The following is a 19,996-nucleotide window of genomic DNA, read 5'->3' as shown; positions in this document are numbered from 1 at the left end:
AAATTCCTTACTAATAATGGTCACATAATAATAACCCCAATTCCAAAAAATCGTAAAGAATCTTTAGCATTAGTAACCAACTATACCAATGGCATCTATTCCATTTTTTGTAAAAATCATGGAAGGATTGGTACACACCCAATTGATGGAATATCTTGATCAGTTCTCTCTTTTACATGAAACTCAATCTGGTTTTAGACCTTTGTTTAGTACTGAGACAGTAATTGCGGCCATCTTGGATAACTTACGCTCCTTATTCAGCAGGGGCCTCAATGCCCTGATTATGCAATTTGACATGAGTTCTGCCTTTGACTTAGTGGACCATGGGAAATTGTTGCAATGCTTAGACGCAATTGGTATCAGGAGAGGTGCTAGACTGGTTCCGAGGTTTCCTTATGTCCCGCACCTATCAAGTACGTTACAATTACAATCTATCCGATACCTGGAGTAATCCATCTGGCGTTCCGCAGAGTTCACCATTATCCCCATTACTCTTCAATGTTTACATGTCATCATCAGGTGCGCAATTGACACAGCTAGGGATAAAACTGTTTAGTTACGCAGAAGATTTTACGATCATTATCCCATTCGCTACCTCTCTCTCTGAAGTTACTCCTAAGGCAACAGAAGTACTAAACTTGATGGAACAATGGATGACTGAATTTAGGCTGAAGCTTAACTCAGATAAAACAAAATTCTTTATAGCCTCGCCACACCCACTTGACACTAAAGCATCACTATACATTAATATACTTAGTTACCATATTCAATCTACTATGAAGGTCTTGGAGGTAATACTGGACCAGAGCCTAACCATGAAAGACCAGGTAGACTCTTTGGTTAGAAAGGGTTTTTTTAACTCTCTGGAAGCTTTGGTCCATTAGAGCATATTTTGATGCTTCATCATTCAGAATTTTGGTACAATCCCTTATACTGAGCCAACTTGATTACTGTAATATCGCCCATCTGGCAATTTCCCAGAAGAATATGCAGTGATTACAACTGGTGCAAAAGGCTGATTTTCGGGTTGAAGAAGTCCGATCATATAACTCCTTCCTACTGACTCCTGCACTGGTTGCTGATGGAAGCACGTGCGAAGTTTAAGTTCGGATGTTTCTGCTTTAAGGTACTATCCGGTTTAGCCCCTAAATATATAACTGACCTCTTCTCTTTCTCAACCAATAGACACAAGAGAAGCTCACACTTGAAGTTTGTTTCTCCACCGGTTAGAGGATGTAAATTTAAAAGACATAACATAAGAACATAAGCAGTGCCTCTGCCGGGTCAGACCAGAGGTCCATCCCGCCCAGCAGTCCGCCCCCGCGGCAGCCCAACAGGTCATGACCTGCCTTAATCACCAGAAGGGGCCCCCTTGCCCCCTAGGTTTCTCATCGAAGTCCTATCTTCCCATCAATGTCCTAACCCTCCGGCCTTGCACCTGCACGACCTGGTGAGCTGTCTATACTTATGCAACACCCCAGCACCTCCCTCAGTACCCCACGATCCCCTTTTCCCTCAGGAATCTGTCCAATCCCTGTTTGAATCCCTGTACTGTACTCTGCCGGATCACTTCCTCCGGGAGCGCATTCCATTTGTCCACGACCCTTTGGGTGAAGAAAAACTTCCTTGCATTTGATTTGAACCTATCTCCCTTCAGTTTCTCTGAGTGCCCCCTCGTACCTGTCGTCCCTTTTAGTCTGAAGAACCTGTCCCTGTCCACCCTCTCTATGCCCCTAAGTATTTTGAAGGTCTCTATCATATCCCCCCTGAGCCTCCTCTTTTCCAGAGAAAAGAGCCCCAGTTTATACAGCCTCTCGGCATATGGGCAGTTTTCCAGCCCTCTTACCAGTCATCAATATCTTTTCTCTTATCAAGCAGCATTATGGGACAAAGATCTAGAACAATTGCTTATGCATGCTGATAACTATGGGGAATTTAGGAGACACCTCAAAACATATCTGTTCCTGAAATACTTAGGCAGCTGATCTGCACAACTTTTCCCACAACAACTGATCTCTAGAACTGTTAGTCACTAACTTCTAACTTTGTTCGTTCTACTCAATTTGTAGCATCTTTAATCATTGTAACTCTGTTAGATCCACTCAATTTGTAGCATTTTTAATCATTGTAAATCGCATAGAACTTCACGGTCCTGCGGTATATAAACTATTATTATTATAATTATATCTACATCAGGCCCCTTTGTACTACAACTTTAGGAAAATGTTAAAAATCTATCTATTTTCCTTGTAACTGACTGCTATCTTCCAATGCTCTCTAGAATCTTATTGTAATGCTTGATCTCAAATTTTATTGTTAACCACAATGAATCCTTGTTGACAATTGTGGGGTGTAAAAAATTATATTATATATTTGCTTGACTTCTTTGAAGGTGTGAATAAACATGTGGATAAAGGTCAGCCGGTTGATATAGTGTATCTAGATTTTCATAAAGCTTTTGATAAAGTTCCTCAAGAGAGGTTCATGGGATAGGTAGCAGAGTTTAGTTGTGGATTAGGAATTGGTTATCGGATAGAAAACAGAGGGTAGGGTTAAATAGTCATTTTTCTCAATGGAGGAGAGTAAACAGTGGAGTGCTGCAGGAGTCTGTACTGGGACTGGTGCTATTTAACTTATTTATAAATGATCTGAAAATTGGAACGACGAGTGAGGTCATTAAATTTGCAGATGACACTAAACTGTTCAAAGTTGTTAAAACACATGCACTTTAGGAAATTGGAAGATTGGGCGTTCAAATGGCAGATGAAATTTAATGTGGACAAATGCAAAGTGATGCATATTGGGAAGAATAACCCAAATCACAGTTACTGGATGCTATGGTCCACCTTGGGGATTAGCGCCCAAGAAAAGGATCTGGGTTTCATTGTAGACAATATGATGAAACCTTCCACCCAATGTGCGGCAGCAGCCAAAAAAGCAAACAGGATTCTAGGAATTATTAAAAAGGGATGGTTAACAAGACTAAGAATATTATAATACCCCTGTAACGCTCCATGGTGCAACCTCATCTGGAGTATTACGTTCAATTCTGGTCTCCTTATCTCAAGAAAGATATAGTGGCGCTAGAAAAGGTTCAAAGAAGAGCGACCAAGATGGTAAAGGGTATGGAACTCCTCTCATTAGGAAAAACTGAAACGGTTAGGGCTCATCAGCTTGGAAAAGAGACAGTTGAGGGGAGATATGATTGAAATCTATAAAATCCTGATTGGAGTAGAACGGGTACAAGTGGATTGATTTTTCACTCCGTCAAAAGTTATCAGTTTTGAAGTATTTATAGCTTATTTGTCTTTACTCATATATTCTGATTAATTTCATTTTATTTTATCTATTAAATTTAGCAAACAATAAGAGTGAAAAGTGACTTACATTTTTTGCCTGCTTCTTATCCTGCAGGCACAGATTGGACTTGCTAGAGAGAGTCAGCTCTGATGCAGTCACCACAATCTTACATAAGATGATTGAGGAGAGAATGGAGAAGAGATGTAGAGGGGAGTATGAACGCTCTTTCCTCAGCGAGTTTCAGCAGGTAAGCCTAGTGGATAGCGAGATGTAATATCAGCTGAATTCAGCTATAAGACCAAGGGGTAAAATGGGTGCTCAGTGAAGACAAAGCTATAGTGGAGAGATAAATTAATTCTTTGCTTCGGTCTTCACCGAGGAAGATGTGAAGGAGATACGGTTGCTAGGAATGGTATTCAGTGTTGATGAGTCGGAGAAACTGAAACAAACCTCTGCTATATGTTATATTGACAAATTGAAAATAGCAAATTGCCTGGACCAGAAGGAATACATCTCAGAATGCTGATACAATTGAAAAATTAACTTACAGAACTATTGTTAGTAATTTATCTTTAAACTCCAGCATGGTACCAGAAGATTGAAGGGTGCCCAGTGTAATGCCAATTTTTTAAAAAAGGGTTCTAGTGGAGATCTGGGAAATTATAGACCTGCGAGTCTGTTTGTGCCGAGCAAAATAGTAGAAACAAATATGAAGAACAAAATTACAGAGCATATACATAAGCATGGATTAATGAGACAAAGCCAACATGAATTTAGTTAAGGGAAATCGTGCCTCACCAATCTACTACATTTCTTCAAAGGGGCGAATAAACATGTGGATAAAGGTGAGCCTGTTGATATTGTGTATATGGATTTTCAAAAGCCATTTCATAAGAACATAAGAAGTTGCCTCCACTGGGTCAGACCAGAGGTCCATCGCGCCCAGTGGTCGGCTCCTGCGGCAGCCCATTAGGTCCATGATCTGTGAAGTGGTTCCTGACCATTTCTATAACCTACCTCTGCTTCTATCTGTACCCCTCAATCACCTTATCCTTTAGGAACCTATCTGAACCTTCCTTGAACTCCTGTACTGTGCTTTGGCCTATCAGAACCTCCGGAAGTTCAAGTTTCAAGTTCAAGTTCAAGTTTCACGTTTACCTTTATTTGATGAATCGCTTATCACAATATCTAAGCGATGTACAGTTAAAAACCATCAGAGTGTGGTAATACATTTAGTTTTCAAAATTCACTTAAGAGACAGACATACATTTAGTTTACAAAAATCACTTAAGAGACCGACAGAGGTTGACGAACAAGAAGGGGTGGGAAGGAAGGGAAGAAGTTACAATTTTGTTATCTGTTAGAGTTTGACATCAAAGGGCAAAACACATTGGGTAGTAATGGGTTAAGATGAAAAAAGAAGAGTACGGGAACCTAAAATGACTATGTTTTATAAGACAAATGCGTCCTGAAATAAATATGTTTTTAAAATTTTCTTAAACGCAACAAGGTCTGTTTCGTTTTTGATAAAATTTGGAAGGGAGTTCCACAGTGTGGGTGCTTTCACAGAGAATATATCATTGCGTCTTGTGCCTATGATTCTTAATGAAGGGACTGAAAGCAAGTTTAATGAAGAGGATCTTAAAGGACGAGAAGATTTGTGTGGAACAATCATTTTTGCAATATATTGGGGTTCATTGAAGCTCAATGTTTTGTAAACCAAAAATAATGTTTTAAAGGTAATTCAATGGGTTATAGGGAGCCAGTGTGATTTAATTAATAAGGGGGTAACATGATCAAATTTCTTTGCATTGTAAATTAATTTGACTGCTGTATTTTGGATGATTTGGAGACGTCTATTTTCTTTTTGAGTTATGTTAATTAGGAGAGCATTACAATAGTCCAGTTTAGAAATAATAAGAGAGTGAACTAAAATATTGAGTGATTTAGCATCCAAAAAAGTAGAAATTGAACGTAAGAGCCGTAATCTGTAAAAGCAGGATTTAACTATTGCGCTGATATGGTCATGAAAAGATAAATCAACATCGATTATTACACCGAGGATTTTCAGCTTAGATACCGATTCTAAAGGAGTGTTATTAAGTATGAATGGTATTTTTTGAAATATGTCTCCTTTCCAAGTGAAAAGCATGGTTTTTGTTTTTTGGGTATTTAAAGCCAGTTTGTTATTGTTTAACCAGGTTTTCATTTTTTCTAATTTGTCAGTGATAATTTTTATTTCTTCTATGTTTTCTGGATTGAGAGGGTGCAGTAGTTGAATGTCATCAGCGCGTTCCATGTGTCCACCACCCTCTGGGTAAAAAAGAACTTCCCCTTTCAATTTCTCCAAGTGACCCCTAGTACTTGTGGTTCCCCACAGTCTGAAAAATCTGTCCCTGTCTACCTTCTTTATGCCCTTCAGGATTTTGAAGGTTTCTATCATGTCTCCTCTAAGTCTCCTCTTCTCTAGGGAGAACAGCCCCAACATTTTCAACCTGTCAGCGTATGAAAAGTTTTCCATACCTTTTATCAGTTTAGTCGCTCTTCTCTGGACCCCCTCAAGTACTGCCATGTCCTTCTTGAGATACGGTGACCAGTACTGGACACAGTACTCCAGGTGCGGGCGCACCATTGCACGATACAGTGGCATGATGATTTCCTTCGTCCTGGTTGCGATACCCTTTTTAATGATACCCAACATTCTGTTCGCTTTCTTTGAGGCTATCGCACACTGTGCCGATGCTTTCAATGTTGTGTCCACCATCACCCCCAGGTCTCTTTCAAGGTTGCTCACCCTTAGCAATGATCCCCCCATTTTGTAGCTGAATATTGGGATCTTTTTCCCTACATGCATGGCCTTGCATTTCTCTATGTTAAAACTCATTTGCCACTTTTTTGTCCACTCTTCCAGTCTCGTTAGGTCCCTTTGTAGGTCTTCGCAATCTTCCGTGGTTCTAACCCTGTCGCAGAGTTTGGTGTCATCAGCAAATTTAATAACCTCACATTTCGTCCCCATCTCCAGGTCATTAATAAATATATTGAACAGGAGCGGTCCCAGCACTGATCCCTGTGGAACTCCACTCATGACCCATTGCCAGTCTGAGTAATGGCCCTTTACTCCAACCCTCTGTTTCCTGCCTGCCAGCCAGTGTTTATCCATCGGTGGACATCCCCTTGCACCCCGTGGTTCCACAGCTTCTTGAGTAGTCGTTCGTGAGGTACCTTGTCAATGGCTTTTTGGAAGTCAAGGTAAATGATGTCTATGGATTCCCCTTTATCCATCTGGCTGTTTATTCCCTCAAAGAAGTACAGTAGGTTCGTGAGGCACGACTTTCCCTTGCAGAAGCTGTGCTGGCTCGCCTTCAATTGTCCATTGTTTTCTTAAGATTGTGTCCTTAACCAGTGCTTCCATCATCTTTCCCGGGACCGAGGTCAAGCTCACCGGCCTGTAGTTTCCCGGGTCGCCTCTTGATCCCTTCTTAAAGATGGGCATGACGTTTGCTATTTTCCAGTCCTCTGGGATCTCTCCAGTTTTTAAGGATAGGTTACATATTTGGCGAAGTGTTTCCGCTATTTCGTTTCTCAGTTCTTTTAGTACCCTTGGGTGGATGCCGTCTGGACCAGGTGATTTGTCGCTCTTCAGTCTGTCCACCTGTCGGAGGACATACTCTCGGCTTACCTCTAGTTGGACCAGCTTTTCATCATGGTCTCCGTTTATGATTTCCTCGGGTTCTGGGATATTGGATGTGTCCTCTCTCGTGAAGACTGACGAGAAGAACTTGTTTAACCTGTCAGCTATCTCTTTTTCCTCCTTTACCACTCCCTTCCTGTCTCCATCGTCCAATGGTCCCATTTCCTCCCTGGCTGGTTGTTTCCCCTTCACATACCTGAAGAATGGTTTAAAGTTTCTTGTTTCCCCCTCCAGTCTCTCCTCATATTCTCTTTTTGCTTTCCTAGCCACTCTGTGACAGTCTTTTTGTTGCCTTTTGTACTCCTTCTGGTTGTCCTTTGTTGGGTCCTTTTTCCATTTTCTGAAAGATGTTTTCTTATAGAAACATAGAAATATAGAAGATGACGGCAGAAAAGGGCTACAGCCCATCAAGTTTGCCCACTCTGCTTACCCACCCCCTGTCTATGCCCTAATGACCCAATTTCCTTATCTTGACCCTCGTAGGGATCCCACATGGGTATCCCATTTATTCTTAAAGTCTGGCACGCTGTCTGCCTTGATCACCTGCACTGGAAGCTTGTTCCAATGATCAACCACTCTCTCTGTGAAGAAATACTTTCTGGTGTCGCCATGAAATTTTCCGCCCCTGAGTTTGAGCGGGTGCCCTCTTGTGGCCAAGGGTCCCGTGAGAAAGAAAATATCTTCCACTTCGACACGTCCCGTGAGGTATTTAAATGTTTCGATCATGTCTTTTGTCCCTTATTGCCTTTTTCACTGCATTTGTTATCCACGCCGGGTTTTTTGTTCGATTCTTTTTGCACCCTTTCCTAAACCTGGGGACGTACAGGTTTTGTGCTTCGTGCACCGTGCCCTTGAGTAGGGCCCAGGCTTCCTTTACGGTCTCCATCTTCCCTGAGCTGTTGCTGAGCTTCTTTCCCACCATTTTCCTCATGGCCTCGTAATTTCCTTTTCTGAAATTGAGTGCTGTTGTTGTGGTTCTTTTCACCTTGGATGTTCCTATTTTTAGCTTGCACTGGATCATGTTGTGATCGCTGTTTCCTAGTGGCGCTAGTATTACCACCTCCTTTGCGGGTCCCCTTAGCCCGTTGAGGATTAGGTCAAGAGTGGCATCTCCTCGTGTTGGTTCTGTGACCAGCTGTTCCATGAAAGAGTCCCTCACCGCCTCTAGGAATTTTGTTTCTCTCATGCAATTTGAGTGTCCAATGCTCCAGTCTATTCCAGGGTAGTTGAAATCCCCCATTACCACCACACTTCCGCTTTTGCATACCTGCCTCAGTTCAGCCTCCAGGTCCTGGTCGTTTGCTTTCGGTTGTCCTGGTGGGCGATAGTATAGTCCCAATTTTATGTCTGCTACATTTCCTCCTGTCAGCTTAACCCATAGTGATTCCAAGCCGTCCGCCCTTACTGTTATTTCCATCCTGGTTGAAGGGATGGAGTCCTTTATATATAGCGCTATTCCTCCACCCTTCTTGTTTGTCCTGTCCCTCCTATAGAGTTTGTACCTGGTAGGACCACATCCCATTTGTTGTCTTCGGACCACTATGTTTCTGTGACTCCAATTATGTCTAGGTCCTCCTTACTAGCTATACATTCTAGCTCTCCCATTTTGGTTCTTAGGCATTTGTGTATAGGCAAATTAAGTCCCGGCTGTTTACCTTCTCTGTTGGTTTTCCTCGTGGTTTGGTGATCCTGCCAACCCCCTCATGGGCTGCCAGTCCCCGAGCCTCGTTCCGTTCATCCTCCTCCTGTGGTGTGTCCGTTTCGTCCTCATCCCCCTCCTGTGATGTGCCTATCTCATCCTCTAACTGCTTCCCCATTTTTGGATGTCCCTCTGGCTCTGGCTGTTTCCTCCTTTTCCCGCTCTTTAGTTTCATTAGTTCCTTGGGCCCCTGCATTGCGTCTATGGTTTTTTTTTCAAAAAGTGTCCACTCTCGAGCCCTCTATCGCCTTTTCCCGGTTCAGCATCCTTGTTTGATACTATAGTCCGATGTGTCGATGTCAGATCGACTATCGGCTTTCCCCTTGTCCTCAGTTTAAAGCCATGTCTATGCCGGTCTGGATGTTGCTTGCCATCTTCGTCCCAGCCGCGCTCAGGTGCAGTCCGTCCCTCCTGTAAAGCTTGTTTTTCCCCAGGAAGGTTGTCCAGTTCCGTACAAAGTGGAAACCCTCCTCATCGCACCATCTCCTCAGCCAACCGTTTATTGCTTGCAGCTCGGTCTGCCTCCTTGCATCCACCCTCGGTACTGGCAGGATCTCTGAGAAGGCTATCCTCCTTGTCCTCAGCTTCAGTCTCCTCCCCAGGATCTTAAATTGCTCGGTCAGTGTAGTCCTGTTGTAGTTCCTTCTGCTGACATCATTGGTTCCAACGTGGATTATCACTACTGTCTCCTCCGTCTCAGCTCCTTTCAGGATTCTCTCGATTCTGTCGGAGATGTCCTTTGACCTCGCCCCTGGGAGACATGTCACTAGTCAGTCTTCTCTGCCTCCTGCTATGTGACTGTCCACCTCTCTCAAGATTGAGTCTCCCACCACAATTGCAGATTTCCCTTTTCTCAGCTTCCTCTTGGGTCTCATGTCCATATCAGTGGCTCGATCCTCTAATCCAAAGTTCTTCAACCGCCGGTCCGCGGACCGGTGCCAGTCCGCAAAAAAATCTTGCTGGTCCGCACCGCAAGGAAAGGTGCCGGCGTCAGCTGACTTGCAACTTCCTGTTGCCGTCGCTGTGCCGGGACTCCTGCCTTCGCCGGGACTCCTGCCTTCCACCGCGTATGCCTCCTGCCTTGTCTCCGCATCTCCACACCAGCAGCGGCAGGACAGCTGCTCTTTGCCCTCCTTTAGCGGCCCAAGAGTCTTTAGGCAAGCGGCAGCTCTTTGTGTTTTTAACTTCGGCACAGAGCTGCCCCTAAGCAGTAGTTTAGCACGGTTTCATGAGGAAGCCTCGGGGCCTTTGCTAGGCTGGCCCACATCACATCATCGAAGCGGGCAGGCTATCAAAGGCCCCGAGGCTGCCTCATGAAACCGCGCTGAACTACTGCTTAGGGGCAGCTCTGTGCCGAAGTTAAAAACACATAGAGCTGCCGCTTGCCTAAAGACTCTTGGGCCGCTGAAGGAGGGCAAAGAGCAGCTGTCCTGGAGGTCTCCCTTCATCTCACCTTTGCAGGTCCCTTTTTTTTTTTCCTTCAAACGGCAACGGGCCCCAGCATGACATCAAGTAAGTTCCACTGTTCCTTGCAAGCGGTTCTGCTTTGCCAAAGCTTCCCCTCTGACATGACCACCCTCAAGGGAAGGAAAGTGACCCGCAAAGGTGAGGGGAAGGGGGGCAGATGATGGAAGTTGGGGGGGGAGAGAGAAGGGGCAGATGATGGAATGGAGGAGATGAGAGAGAGAAGGAGACAGATGATGGAAGTGAGAAGAAGGGAGAGAGAGCAGAAGGCAGATGGATGTCAGTTGAGAGGGGAGAGCAGATGATGAATGGAAGTGGGGAAAGAATACATTACTGGATGGAAGGAGGAGATAAATAAAGGGGGAAGAAAATAGTAAGATAATGGAGGGGTGAGGGAAAGGGGTGACAAGCTGTGGGTAGACACAGTGAAAAGAGGGAAACAGGACTAAATAGTAAGAAAGAATTTAATTTAGATGGAGGCAGAAAATAGAGAAGGAAGACCAGAGAAGAAAAGGGAAGAGAGAGCAGAGAACGATGTCAGATCTGAGTGGAGGAAATGAGAAGAGAGAGATGCTAAAAACCACACAGGGGGGAGGGAAGGACAGAGATGCCAGACCATGAGGGGAACAGAAGGAAGATGATGGATGCCAGACCAAATTGGGGGGGGGGGGCCAGGAGGAGAGATGGCAGGGAAAGACAGACAGTGAATGGAAGGGGCAGATGCTGGACTGAGGAGACAGAGAAGGTTATCATGCCGCTGTACTGGGACATGGTACGCCCTCACCTGGAGTACTGCGTCCAGCACTGGTCACCACCGTACATGAAGAAGGACACGGTACTACTCGAAAGGGTCCAGAGAAGAGCGACTAAGATGGTTAAGGGGTTGGACGAGCTGCCGTACAGCGAAAGATTAGAGAAACTGGGCCTCTTCTCCCTCGAACAGAGGAGATTAAGAGGGGACATGATCGAAACATTCAAGATACTGAAGGAAATAAACTTGGTAGATAAAGACAGGTTATTCACCCTCTCCAAGGTAGGGAGAACGAGAGGGCACTCTCTAAAGTTAAAAAGAAATAGATTCCATACAAACGTAAGGAAGTTCTTCACCCAGAGAGTGGTAGAAAGCTGGAACGCTCTTCCAGAGGTTGTTATAGGGGAAAACACCCTCCAAGGATTCAAGACAAAGTTAGACAAATTCCTGCTGAACAAGAACGTGCGCTGATAGGGCTAGTCTCAGTTAGGGTGCTGGTCTTAGACCAGAGGGCCGCCGCATGAGCGGACTGCTGGGCATGATGGACCACTGGTCTGACCCAGCAGTGTCAATTCTTATGTTCTTAGGGCAGACGCTGAATGGAAGAGAGTGAAAAGGCAATGAAAGTAGAAACCAGAGACTACAAAAGGTAGAAAAAAATAATTTTATTTCTATCTTGTGATTCAAATATATCAGATTTGAAATATGTATCTTGCTAGACATAACTGGGGAGTGCAAAGCCCAGGCAGTGCTTCTTTAGCTTCCAGCTGGCTTAGGGCTCTCTCTGACCAGGGGGCAGTTGCCCTAGTTCCACTCCCCTAACACCATTCCTGTCATGTGTGACTGTGGTATTCTGTTGCATGATATTTGTGTAGCATTCTGTAATAATTTGGCTTATTCAGTTTTCTTGATAGTAGAGGGGATATATGTGAAGGGAAGGGGAGACGGGTTTTGTTGATCTTTGCCCTGTATTATTTGTATTTATAAAATGACAATTGTATAGAATATTGTTTCTTTTTGTGGGACCGAGCTCGCGGGACGGGGCGGCGATGGTTTAAAAAAAAAATTTCAGTATTAGTAGTTTGCCAGTCCACGAAATAATTATTTTATTTCCGCCGGTCCATAGGTGTAAAAAGGTTGAAGAACACTGCTCTAATCCATCCTCCTGGTTCTGATGGGTCTCTGCCTGCTCAGTTCCTCCGCAAAGTCCTTCCCCCCTGGCGTTTGGTGGGTTCTGTCCTCCATCTGTTGGTTCTTTTCTGAATTGCTGGTGATCCTGTGCTTCTACCATCTTGCAGGCCTCCTGAATCGTGGCTCGTTATGGGACGATATTGAGATGGATGTCAGAAGCATGATAGTGCAGTATTTTTGTAGCGCCAGTTTTTCGTATGATTCTGGGTAATTCTAGTTAGACAAACATCTGTGTTAGTTAAGGACCGCGCCCAAATAGAAGCGTACGAAAAATAGGTGAATAAAACATTTAAATATAATGTAGCTAAGGCCAGAAGAAAAAACACACTAAAGATTAATATAAGGAAAAGAATGGTGTTTTCTTGTGTACTTTGCTGTTGAGCTAAATCATAGTGGAAATCATGATTACATGATTACATGGAGTCCAGTTTAGGTTCTTTTGTATGTGCTATAACTGTCCTGTCTTAGGTCACCATCTTGTGCCAGTGAATAGTTTCTGTTCTTTGTTCAGCTTCCCGCCTTTAGCCTCGTGGTTCTAATTGTTAACAGATGTGCTCAGGCCAGTTAGGAAAAGCATATTAGACTCCATATTCCAAACTGAGATATAAAATGTATGAAGTATGAATGGCCAAGATATGAATGAAATTATGAATGTTTGGGGCCCATGAATGTAATATGTGGTGATATATAAATGGTTTTATAAGCAGAAACACTAAGAAAAAATCCTGAGCACAACATCTGGAAGTATTTAGAGTCAGTCTCAAGAATAGGGAGAAGGGGGGCATTGGAAGCCCACGCTTCAGGAAGAGGAGAGGGGGATTTAACCCCCCCTTTTCTCCAGAGTAAGCTTTCTGTGTAAGGCCATGCAATTTGAATCTGTCAGCTTAGGAGTTTGTTTTTTTTTCCTTTAAGACTCAGAACTTGTCAGCATGGAAGGGCTGAGAATTTATCAGCACCATGTTAATAATTATAGATTCTCTTGAATGTTATAATGTTAATTCAGAAATCAAAAGTAATTTTCTGAAAACTTTGTATAACTTTTAAACATGGAGGAATGTTTCTTTGTCTAAACTTTAAGACCACCCATAGAAATGTTATTGGTCGTCAGACTTGATGATGTCACTAAACCAAAAGTTATATATGGACATGTAACCGAAAAAAAACTTTAGAATTGTTAGGAGCAAGGCCAGCGTTTTGGCTTCTGTAATAATTCTCTGATGCAAAAGATACTCAATTGATTTGCTAATAAAATTAATTGCGTACTCTTATGACCTAATATTGATATCTAATAAAAAATAAGATTTTGGATTTTATGAAAATATTTTGCATCATTATTTTTTTAATTTCATTTTACAATCCTAGAAAGCTATTAGTACGCATGTGTGCAATCATTCTGCTCAAATGGCACCCCAGATGGGACTGGAGCGTACTGTGCATTTCTAGGTTTCATTTTTAGAAACTTTGGGTTTCGTTTGGCAGTGCAACATAAGGTATGTCTGTTCTTTGCTTAACAGACTGGGAGGGCCCTTTTGTTTTGAAGCTAAGTTATATTTTAGGAATTAATGCTTTGTATATAGGCATAGTGTTTGGGGATATTGTAATATATGTTTAGTTTGTTAAGATTTGGGGGTTAAGAGAAAAATTGTATCTTCATTATAATTTATGACTTTATTTCTGCTGTCTCTCTCTGGCCAGATTTTTACTTTCTTTCTCTCTGTTTCTTTTTCTTTCGGGGTTTACAGCTGTCCTGTTACAGTGTGTTTTGTAAATACCTCCTGGGGTTTGTTTTGAAGTGTTTGCGTATGTTATATCCTGATCATAAAGATATGAACAGGGTGATTGCACACAAATTTAAAGTAGGAATGGATATTTATGAGGTTAAAGAGGAACAAAAGAAAGAAAAAAAAAAATCCCTTGCAGTGCTGGCATTTTTAAATATATATTCTCCGGCTGTGTGTCTAAGCTTTGTCTCTGAACTAACTTTTTCTCTCTGTGAAAAAGAAAACTGTCTGTTTTAATCTGACTTTGAAAAGTTTCCCTCACTGTCCCGTCTCTTTGTTTGAAAAAACGGGCTGAGGGCACCCCCTCCTTCTTTGTCTCCCTCTGCATTTTCAGTGCCTATCTGAAGTAACTACTTTGAAAAGAAAAAAGAAATTGTGTTTCTCAGCTCTGTCTTTCTAAACTCCAGTTCTGTCTCTCTCTGTCTTTTTTGCTCTGCCCTAACTGTTTCTCTTGTCTCTGGAAAAAGAAAAGAAAAGTTAATGGTATCTTACAAGAAGTCCTATCGTTCTATGCTGTTCCTTTGTTTGAAAGAGCGGGCTGCAAATGGGGGATTTTCACCCCCACCTTTTTCCTCCCTCGATGCCTTCCACAGAGCTATCACGTGAGGAAAGAGGGGGAGGGAATGAAGCAGAAATGGAGTCCTTTGTCTCAGGGCTACAGATTTTCCAACAGGTATTTGCTTATATACTAGTCAGTTAACGAATTTGATTCTTCTTTTTTGAGAAGTCTCGGAGCAAGTCTGTTTGCATATTAAAAGGGTTTATTGAGAACTGGTAGTTTAGCAAGACATGAGAATCCTATATATCCGTGGCTTAAATTTGTTTCCGATGTAGTAGAAAAAAGAAAAGCTTATGTAGTGTGAATATCAGGATTCAATGTGGTCTCTCTCTGATAAAACTTTACCAGCATGCTGTTTAGAGTTCCGGAAAGTTTGTGTATGTTGTTTTTGTAGTGTAGATCTGTGCTGTTAAGAACAATTGAGGTACTTTAGTAGCTTCAGAGCTGTTTGTAGCCTAGGGCTATGTCAAAGAATGCATTAAAAAGATGTTATGCAGCCTGTATGTTGTTTCTTTATATTTTAAAAAGGTTATCAGAATGTTGGAAGAACAGAACTGTTAGTGATATTTAAACGAGAAAGTGAAGTGAAAAGGAAAAGAAAGTTAAATGTCTGGCGATTTCAAAGCAGGGAGATAGTCTGTAGAACGAACGTACAAGAATGTGGAAGAAAGTTTTGTGAGACGTGTTAAGGAAGGATGTGCTATGAATTATGACCTGATTATAAGGGATATTTTAAATGGGAATCGGGCAGAAGATGAGGAGAAGGTTCGATAGGGAAGATGGGAGAAAAGGAAGAATTCTGCTGGACTTGGGAATGTATTCAACAGTGAAAGGATAATTTTGTGGAAAAGAAAAAAGATTTATTCCAAAAAACAGATACCATGCTTACAAGAAAGATTGTTTTTGTGAGCAAGCAAAGCAGTGCATGAGAAAAAAAAAATTCTTGCCTTTATAGTTTTATCTCAGGGTTCAAATTAGTTTTGAATATGAATTTTTGTGCCCCTGCATGGTTTATAAAGTATTTTTAAACTTGTGCATTGCCTGGAATGTATGATTAGAGAGTAATTAAATTTAAATGCATTTTAAAATTAAATTGGGAAGTTTAAAATAAAAAGATTAACAAAAATAGAGGTTAAGTACCTATATTTTTTTGAAAATCGAAATAAATGTGAAACAAAGGGCTTGCTAACTTGGTTAACGGAAAATAACAATTATAATAAACTTTTATGTAAGTGGATGAATTCGGAATTGAAATTTTGCTTACTTTTTACAAGTAAGCTCTTCAGGATAGGAACCTAATAAAGAATATGGAATTGAGAATAATTCCCTGATGTTAGAAAAAAAGAAAGTCTAATTTTACCATGTAGAGAATATGTCTGCATGTTTAAATTTTCCTGTGGCCATATTTTGGTACTACAGGACCCTGAAAAAAGTCTATTTAATCTGTATGTTTTGTGTTTCAGTTAAGAACCTTCTTTGAATCTTTTCAACAATTCTACACAGAAGACTCTGCAATACAAGAATTAGTACTGTTTGCAGAGGGGATAACGTGCCATGTGTTTCTCTTTTCTTTGTTCTTTTGTTAATGAACATGTGCTTTCCTTCCAGGATTTACACTGATCAGCAGTACCACATTCCACCACTAGAGCTGTGGAGAACACAGAGAAAAATTCCGATGCTGAATTTTCGGCGGGAATTTCAGTGTTCCTTTGTCTTCAACTAATGAGCTGTGCTTACCTTTCAGTTGTACCAGTACGGGTGTAAAAAAAAGCAGTTCCATAGTTACAAAAAAGCCAAGCTTGAATTATGAAAACGTTGCAGCATGAACTTTTTAAAGCCATGATTTAAATTTCACTGAAATTAATTTAGAGACTCCGATCTTACAAGTTGCTAAAACTATTTGCAAAAGACATTTCTGGACTCATATAAAAAATTTTGAACGAAAAAACAGACTTTATCTTAAACCATGTTACTTTAAATCACTTCATTTGAATTAGGCTTCTGAACTTTAATTATGCTTTTGCATAATTTCATAGACTTATTCTGATATTGTATTAATAACTGTATTTTCTTTATCATTGTCTTCATGCATTGTTCTCAGAAAATATTTTGTTTATCCTGTATTTTAAATTTTATTTCATATGACTGTATTTCTATACACAGTGGCAGCTTCTAAGCTGTAACACAGTGCCACAATATTGTTTAATTGGGTTTAACAGCTGATATCATCAGTCCTTTTAATGATTTTAATTTAAATTTGAGAAATGAGTTCCTGCAACACATACAGAAAAAGAAAACTTATATCTGATGTGCATGCATTATCTGCACATGAGTACATTTCCATATTAAGCATATATTTGGGTTTTCTTAACACTGTGCATTATTTTACACTTTATTGATTTAATTCCAAGATTTTATAATATAACACTTTTGAGCATAGGGACCAATTAAATTAGGTAATACTGAGGTTCTCTTTATTTTAGGGAAATCTAGGGTTCTATTTTTCTTTAACTATACTTTCTCTAAATTTTCTGACTTTTAAACTTTAAAAGTACTGGAGTTTCATGAATACCTCTATGAATAAAACAACAGACGTCTCTGCTCTAGGACTGTACTTGCACCTAGAACAGACACTGTCTAACTATCACTGGAATGGTAAGTTTCCTATATGATATGGTTTAGACAGCAACTTACATAAATGTACACTTAGATGGGTTTTATCTAGAATAGTGGATGGGATTTGCTTGCATTCTCACTAGAGAATTCAAGTATGCTTTGGGTAAGATCTTCTAGGCACCTGCCGTTGCAGGCCTAGGTAGTACATTTTTCTGGCTTTTGCTATCTAATTGGCATTTAAAAGAATATACTTGCACAGACACACACTGATCCATAAGAAGAACCGTACCCAGAGTAAACCTCAGCGCCACAGATAAGACCACGAGCTCAATTATGAATATTACTTCATAAATTCAGTAATATCCAAGAGGGGACTGAATCGTGGCTCGTTATGGGACGATATTGAGATGGATGTCAGAAGCATGATAGTGCAGTATTTTTGTAGCGCCAGTTTTTCGTATGATTCTGGGTAATTCTAGTTAGACAAACATCTGTGTTAGTTAAGGACCGCGCCCAAATAGAAGCGTACGAAAAATAGGTGAATAAAACATTTAAATATAATGTAGCTAAGGCCAGAAGAAAAAACACACTAAAGATTAATATAAGGAAAAGAATGGTGTTTTCTTGTGTACTTTGCTGTTGAGCTAAATCATAGTGGAAATCATGATTACATGATTACATGGAGTCCAGTTTAGGTTCTTTTGTATGTGCTATAACTGTCCTGTCTTAGGTCACCATCTTGTGCCAGTGAATAGTTTCTGTTCTTTGTTCAGCTTCCCGCCTTTAGCCTCGTGGTTCTAATTGTTAACAGATGTGCTCAGGCCAGTTAGGAAAAGCATATTAGACTCCATATTCCAAACTGAGATATAAAATGTATGAAGTATGAATGGCCAAGATATGAATGAAATTATGAATGTTTGGGGCCCATGAATGTAATATGTGGTGATATATAAATGGTTTTATAAGCAGAAACACTAAGAAAAAATCCTGAGCACAACATCTGGAAGTATTTAGAGTCCGTCTCAAGAATAGGGAGAAGGGGGGCATTGGAAGCCCACGCTTCAGGAAGAGGAGAGGGGGATTTAACCCCCCCTTTTCTCCAGAGTAAGCTTTCTGTGTAAGGCCATGCAATTTGAATCTGTCAGCTTAGGAGTTTGTTTTTTTTCCTTTAAGACTCAGAACTTGTCAGCATGGAAGGGCTGAGAATTTATCAGCACCATGTTAATAATTATAGATTCTCTTGAATGTTATAATGTTAATTCAGAAATCAAAAGTAATTTTCTGAAAACTTTGTATAACTTTTAAACATGGAGGAATGTTTCTTTGTCTAAACTTTAAGACCACCCATAGAAATGTTATTGGTCGTCAGACTTGATGATGTCACTAAACCAAAAGTTATATATGGACATGTAACTGAAAAAAAACTTTAGAATTGTTAGGAGCAAGGCCAGTGTTTTGGCTTCTGTAATAATTCTCTGATGCAAAAGATACTCAATTGATTTGCTAATAAAATTAATTGCGTACTCTTATGACCTAATATTGATATCTAATAAAAAATAAGATTTTGGATTTTATGAAAATATTTTGCATCATTATTTTTTTAATTTCATTTTACAATCCTAGAAAGCTATTAGTACGCATGTGTGCAATCATTCTGCTCACTCCTCGATGAATCTCTCGAGCTCTCTAGGGAGGTCTGCTGTCTGCCTGGAGCCAGGATACGAGATGTCACCACCAGTCTGGATAGACTACTCACGCCCCGAGACCACTTTCCTATGCTTCTTGTCCACATAGGAACCAACGACACTGCCAGGAACACACTGGAGACCATCACCAGAGACTTTGGAGCACTGGGTGAGAGGCTGAAGCGGACAGGAGTGCAGGTGGTTTTCTCATCGATCCTCCCAGTTAGAGGCAAGGGAAGAGCAAGATGAACGTATCCTGAGGACGAACGAGTGGCTACAGGGATGGTGCCGGGATATGAACTTCGGATTCCTAAACCATGGGGAAGCGCTACAAGGACTTCAGGGACCAGACGGACTCCATCTGACCAGTAGGGGTAAGAACGTCTTCGGACACTGACTAGCCCACCTGCTTCACAGGGCTTTAAACTAGGTAAGTCGGGGGAGGGTACCCATTCACATATTAGTGCAGAAAGGAATTATCCTGATGAGGTGAGTCGAAACTCCGCTTCCATGTCCAAGGTAAGTACCCACATTGCAAACAGTTCTTTGGGAGTCACACCGACTCGGGTAGGATACGCCTCACAGGGACTTAGCAAACACAAGATATGGAGGGCCATGTATGTCAATGCACACAGTTTAGGTAACAAAATTCTAGAATTGGAGGTTGAAATAAGGAATGCCAACCTAGATGTGGTGGCAATATCTGAAACTTGGTTCACGGACTCACATGGGTGGGATATGGCTATACCGGGCTACAATCTACTTCGTCAGGACAGAGAGGGCAGGTTAGGAGGGGGGTAGCTCTATACATTAAAGAGGACATCAAAACCACCAGGATCACAGATGTCAAGTACACCGGGGAGTCCCTCTGGGTAAACCTGGCAAGAGGCAGAGAAAAATGCCTGTATCTAGGTGTGGTATACAGACCCCCAAGACAACTGGAAGACATGGACGCAGAATTAATTGAAGACATAGAGAATATCACTCTACGAGGAGAAGCTGTACTGCTAGGGGACTTCAATATGCCTGATGCAGACTGGAACTCATTTTCAGCGACAACCAGCGGTAGCAGGAGGCTCTTAACCTCCATAAAGGGAGCACGTCTCAAACAAATGGTAATGGAGCCCACTAGGGCCCAGGCGATCCTTGACCTGGTACTCACCAACGGGGAAAGCGTCTCAGAGGTCTCAGTAGGAGATACGCTAGCTTCCAGCGACCACAACATAGTATGGTTCAACCTTAGGAAAGGCTTCCCTAGA

General features: G+C 41.5%; 1 protein-coding gene across 2 annotated transcripts in view; it reads left to right on the top strand.

The window, feature by feature from the left end:
• ANAPC2 (anaphase promoting complex subunit 2) overlaps positions 1-19,996 on the top strand; it is a 139,669-nt gene that overhangs the window by 18,466 nt on the left and 101,207 nt on the right. For both annotated transcript variants that reach the window (XM_033960663.1, XM_033960664.1), the window contains exon 4: positions 3,415-3,547. In XM_033960663.1, the coding sequence (XP_033816554.1) occupies positions 3,415-3,547 (133 nt within the window). The remainder of the gene's footprint in view (positions 1-3,414; positions 3,548-19,996) is intronic.

Source organism: Geotrypetes seraphini, chromosome 10 (assembly GCF_902459505.1).
Source record: "Geotrypetes seraphini chromosome 10, aGeoSer1.1, whole genome shotgun sequence".
NCBI classification, from domain to species: domain Eukaryota; kingdom Metazoa; phylum Chordata; class Amphibia; order Gymnophiona; family Dermophiidae; genus Geotrypetes; species Geotrypetes seraphini.
Note: the sequence above shows the minus strand (reverse complement) of the source record. Positions and strands in the feature narration are given on the sequence as shown.